The sequence below is a fragment of the Nicotiana attenuata genome, chromosome 10 (assembly GCF_001879085.1).
Source record: "Nicotiana attenuata strain UT chromosome 10, NIATTr2, whole genome shotgun sequence".
NCBI classification, from domain to species: domain Eukaryota; kingdom Viridiplantae; phylum Streptophyta; class Magnoliopsida; order Solanales; family Solanaceae; genus Nicotiana; species Nicotiana attenuata.
Genome location: NC_031998.1, coordinates 43,249,827 through 43,256,021, shown reverse-complemented (window position 1 = coordinate 43,256,021; position 6,195 = coordinate 43,249,827). Strand labels below are relative to the sequence as shown.

At 34.6% G+C, this 6,195-nt stretch overlaps 1 protein-coding gene across 1 annotated transcript; it reads left to right on the top strand.

The window, feature by feature from the left end:
• LOC109233405 (non-specific lipid-transfer protein 2-like) lies at nt 2,638-3,666 on the top strand. Its single transcript, XM_019399271.1, has 2 exons — nt 2,638-3,077; nt 3,449-3,666. Exons 1-2 carry the CDS (start codon nt 2,740-2,742, stop codon nt 3,456-3,458), a joined length of 348 nt encoding a protein of 115 aa, XP_019254816.1. The 5' UTR covers nt 2,638-2,739; the 3' UTR covers nt 3,459-3,666.

Here is a 6,195-nt window from a genome sequence, read left to right as displayed (position 1 = left end):
CCCCCAATCCCGCCCCACCCCCAAGCTAAATAAAAATATTATTAATAGTACTTTCTTTTCATGTTATAGACAGAGTACCTTTTTTTTTTTAACAAATGGGTATTTTTCTTTTCATGATATAACAAAGTAGTTTTTTTCATTTTAACAAAAACAAAAGAAATAGTTTCTTTTCATGATGTAAAAAAGGGTATTTTTTTTCATTTCAACAAAAGAATTTTTTTTTTCATGATGTAGAAAAAGTATTTTGTTTTATTGCAACAAACGAAGTATTTTTTTTTTTTCATGATGTATAGAAAAGTTTCATTTGGACAAAAAAAAGTATCGTCTTTTCATGATGTAGAAAAAGTATTTTCTTTCATTTCAACAAAATAAGTACTTTATTTTCATGTTGTAGAAAGAGTACTTTCTTTTTGAACAAAAAAAAAGAGTATTTTCTTTTTAGTTATGGAGCACAAATTTCAACGCTTTTTTTGCGTAATAAAGTAATGCAACACATTAGTTCCTTTGTATTTGTGTGATTTTTTAGAAAAATAATTAAATTCTTGAAGAAAAATAGAGATCTGAAAATGTTGGGTATTTGGAGGGGGGAGGGAGGGGAGGAGAGCACATAAAACATTTTCCGGAAAAAGTATTCCACTCACCAACCAAACAAGGAAACATAAGTCATAAAACCACTCATTTTCTATGAAAACATTTTCTAGAAAAATTTTTCCATGGAAAACATTTTACTTTATACCAAACACACCCTATAAGTTGGAACATTTTCCATCAGAAATAAAGGATGTGATGTTTGATTGTTACCAAATTTTTTGCTTCAGTTTTCCTGTCTCTCTCCTCCGCTTCTCTTTCTTCTCCCTTAGCATGGATATGCAAACAAAGATGAATAATTTGTTTTAAAATTGGTTCATATATATATATTATGCTTTTCTATATCTAATTTTGAGACACTGATTATAGTGCGTTAAAGAATAAAAATACCACAACTCCAGTTTTTATTTGTTTTTTTTTTTCCTTTTTTGTGCAGAGATGCAATATTACATTAATACAAATATTCATTTTTTATGTATAAATAAGACACCAGACTATCGCATCTGGGGCTACGCTTCAAGAGAATTCCTCTTCTTTGGCCTAATTAACGTGTTTTGGTTTGGATCAGATCTTACTTAATTTTTACTAAATAAAGATAGACCAAAGATTGGGGACCAACACGAATTTAGGCCAGGACCAAGAGGAGTTGGATCATTATTAGAGAACTAATTCATAATTCAAACATGTTTTTTTCGGAAGAAAACATAAACAATCACTTTTCAATCCCTATTATTAAAAATTGGCACTATTCTAGAGTTTCAAATTCCACAAGTGAAACTCCACCATAATGTCATAAAGTTTTTGTGAAATCTGAAATTCCAGGACAATGGCTATTTTACAAAAATATGGGCAAAAGTGGCAAATAAACGCTATTTTTAGGTATTACTTATTACTTTTAGCCCTTATCAGAAACTATTTACATTTGATAGCAAAAAAAAATATAGAATTTATATAATTTTTGTATATAATTTGTATACTTTCACTTTTTTAGCATGCGATAGTATACAAATCTGAATAGGCGGTCCAGCAAAAACAGCACTTTGTGGAACATATAAGGAAAATAAGAAATGTAAGAAGTCAGGTGTTAGTTTTGTGAAAGAATGTGAATATTCAAATTCAACCCAATAGCTTGTGGAGTGCCTAGAACACAGTAAACCGTTTGGAAACTCTTACACAATTAACAAGGGATAAGTGTATTCTCTAACACCTTCCTGCACATATAATTTTATTTTAGGGCTTATATCTGGATTCAAACCTTTTTATTCAACATTTGTAGAAGATTGAAGAATGAACTTGATCATAGAGTGAAGGTTGAGGGTGGAAGTAGCGGAAGCAGAATTTTCACTAAGGGGTGTCACTAAGGGGTCTCCATTAGGAGCATAATCTTTAAGGATATCGCTACCAATCTTGACGTGGTTCATAAAATGATCTACACGTACGTAAAAAAAACTGTAGTGGCGAAGATAAAATTCTAATTTTATGGATTCTATTTTAGAAGAACGACAACTTTAAGTACTTAATAATTTGATTTTTAACATTAATATATATATATATATATATTTTAACATTAATATATATATATATATATATATATATATATATAATGATTCTTTTAATACAAATACTTTCCCCGTTTTAATTTAGATGTGGTAGTTTGACTCATCAGAGAGTTTAAGAGAAAAAAAAAAGACTTTTGAAACTTATGGTCTTAAAAGCTCAAGGGTTAAAACCTTTGTGGAGTCATGACATTGTATGGTTATAAAAGCTTAAGAGTAAATGCGTAAAATGAAGAGTTAATTTAAAGTTGAATTATTTTCAATTGTAGAAATGTATCATTCTTTTTGGGACGTACTAATAAGGAAAGTGTATCATCTAAATTGAAACAAAGAAAGTATAATATTTGAACAAAAGCTATGGCCTTGTCAAAAGGCATGGAGTTTCACCTAACTATAGCAACTAATAATTCTCTAGCTACTACATACATACATCGTGCGGCCATTAATTTAGTTCCAATTTCCTCTCTATAAAAACCCTCAAGGTCTCACTAGCTTTTGCACCCAACACACAAGCAAAACATTTATAGTATCATATCCACTACTTTCCTCAAGCTAAGCTACTCGCTATATAGTTTTTATCTTCTCTAATATTTCAATGGATATGGTCGGAAAGATTGCATGCGTCGTGGTTTTGTGCATGGTGATGACTGCACCATATGCAGAGGCGGCATTTACCTGCGGCACGATTCAGGGTGCCATGCTTAGTTGCCTGCCTTATACGCAAAATCGTGGCCCTCTCGGAAACTGCTGTAACGTCATTCAAGCTTTAGTGAGTGCAGCGAAAACCACACAGGATCGTAGGACTGCATGCACTTGTTTAAAAAAAGCTTACAGTGTTCTCAAAGGCATTGATTTGGGCAAAGTTGCTGGTATCGGTGCTGCTTGTGGCGTCAACATTCCCTTCAAGATGAGCCTCTCCACTGACTGCAACAAGTATGTTATATATTATTCACCCTAATCTACTATAATATAATATATTTTGGGTTGCAGAAATATGACAAATAAGTAATATTTTTTTAAGTATTTTGAATTATTAAATTTTGTGACTTATAGTACTTTTTATGTAGTTTCTAGATATGTAACAAAAAAAAAAGGTAGTCCGTTGCACTAAGGTCCCGCTATGTGCGGGTTCTAGGGCTGGACCACAAGGGTCTATTGTATGGCCTTAACTTGCATTTCTGCAAGAGACTATTTCCACGGCTCGAACCCGTGATTTCCTGATCACATAGCAACAACTTTAATAGTTATGCAAAAGCTCCCTTCTCATAGAGTTAATGTTGGTTTAATCTAACGTGGCGATGCAGGGTCCAGTAAGTTTCTTGGTTGATGGTGGTAGCGCAATCATGTGGAGAAGAATAAGATGCATGGATCGAGTTTGATCATGTGCTGAATTATGGGTCGTGTCTGTTGTCTCTTTCTTTCTATTTTCGAGTCTTGTAATAAAACTTTGGGGTTGGTTGTATTATGATACAATCCAATCTCGATATATAATACATATTCTACTAGTATCTTATTTAGTTCAGTACTGTCTCTTCCACGATTTCCTTTTCTCTGTTTTTCTTTTCCTTTTCATTTACTTACGGATAAGAAATATTCATTTAGTACCTAAATTTTCTTTTGAGATATTCTTAGACAGAAAATCACGATATGTAAAGTAGAACAGAATCCGACGACGAGTAAAAATTAAACCATACAAAAATACATGCTATATAACAAATGTAAAGAAAAGATCAATCCATAATACCAGAGAACACCCGTTACCTAAAAGAGATTCTTGAGCTAACGAATGATGATGCAGTTTGAAAATAGATTTATTACAAATGGATAGTTTGAGAATGACAACATTAGACTTGTGTTATGATTCGTTGAGAATTTTTATGGATGTCTCTAGATCAAATATTATGCGGGTTGGGTTATGATTCGTTATTTTGCATATTTTAACTCGATCCACTTTAACCCAAATAAGCCGGGCAATTTACTCGCCATCAATTAATTTGACTCATTTTGGCCCGTTTAAGTTCGGTCTATGATAGTTTATATGAGTCCACCAAATTATAGAGTACCAGGTCCTCTATGAGTTTCCTTTGAGAATACTAATAAAACAGTAAGTAAATAAGACAGGGAGTTTTACGTGGAAAAATCCCTGCTCAAGGGGATAAAAAACCACGACCTACACTGGTAGGAATTTAACTTCACTATGAGCAACTTTTAAATTAATTACAACCTATGCAATCTAGGAATTAAACTCTTAATCCCTCACTAACTCGTAATACACCTATTACAAGCCACTTTGCAATACACCTATTACCAACACTTTAACTCATCACTAACTCTAGTCACGAAACAAACACAAAGGGTTTATGATTTTACAAAGGGTTCCTAAGTAACGCTTCTAGCTAAGCAATTTAGGAATTACAATGAAGAACAATTACAAAGTTACAACTCAACTAAGGACAACAAAATACTAGATTTAGGAACTGGTCTGTAGTAGCGTTTAACTTTGTTCTTGAGGCTCTTAAGAATTAAGTTCACTGTCTCAGAAGGCTTGAAGTGAATTCTCAAGTGTTCAAGTTATGTTTTGTTGTAATACTCTTGTTAATACACCTTTGATGACATCACTTGAATGATGTAAGCACTTGGTTGGTAAAAGGACAAGTGACTGCAAAACTGCTGCACTATTTCTGTGGCAGTCACTTTCCAGCTGTGCACAGTTGACTTTTGTACTGCTGTCAGGGAAACACAAGGGATCAGGACCCTGTCTTGCTTCTCTATTTTCTACACTTGCAGCAGTTCACATTAGCTGGAGTTCTGGCCGGATCCGTTCATTAGCAATGTGTACCAAGTGTGTTAGGTTCCCTATCTGGTTCTTGACAGTAAGTTTGTTAGATCATCAAAACATAAGGCAAAGACATTGAAAACCCATCAATTTTCCCCTTTTTGATGATGACAAACTTAGACATTGATAACATATATTTAGAGTAGAAATAACCAGATGAAGTAACAGGAACTTCACAAGTTCCCCCTAACTTTATGCTTCTGCCTTAATCAGATCCTTGTTTCAATTATACTTCCCACTTTTGGCATCATTAAAAATACACAAGCAGGAAACAACATAAAGAAATCTAGCCTAGCTAACTCATGCCACATATATGCACACAACATGATAGAGAAGAGAAGCAGAGAGTACAAGCATTTAGATAACAAAAGAGGATAGTTTTTTATATATAAAACATATGCCTTTGCTTATAAAGCAAAGGAAAAATTGGACTGTTGAAATCGGGAGCAGTAACTGATACATCACATCCACATCAAAACAAAAGAAACAAAAACATCTGCCAAGTCATAAAAACAAAAATAGACAATCCAGAAACTGGTAACTGAAGGGGTTGCTTAGGGAGCACTAGGAGTAGAGGGCTTGGATGTTGCAGCAAGATTTTGGAGAACTAGGTCTATTCGGGCATTTGCTGACTTTTGCTCATTGAGCAGTTCTGCTTTCAGGTTCTCCACTTGTGCCCTGGGATCAGCATTTTCTTTTGTCAAACAAACCCCTTCCTCGTTTGACTCTAGGGCCCCTTGGGCCTGCTGACCTTCCAGGATAGCATTCCTAGCCTTCAACCTTCGAATCTCTTTAGTTGCACTATTTTGAGCACTGATGAGCTGAGAGATTATTGATGTACTGTCTAAACCCCCCCCCCCCCCCCCCATTCTTTTCGATGCACTCACATTCTTCCAAAGTTGTTTGAGAGAAGGTCTGCTTCTTGGTTCCTACCTTGACTTGCCCAGTGGCACCTTGAAAAACTTAAACACTTGCGTAAGTAGAAACCCATATGGAAGACCATGATTGCCATCCTTGAAGGTTGCTACCTTCTGCATTTGTTCGATCATGATGGCAGGCAAGTTCACAGGCGTAAATCCATCCAGTTTCTCCATTAAAAACAAGTTAGACTTGGAAGTCATGGACCTCCTCTCAGCACGGGGTAACAGAACTTTGTTCACCAACTCGAAGAGCAACTGATAAACAGGGAGTAATGCCTTCTTGTGAACCTGGTCC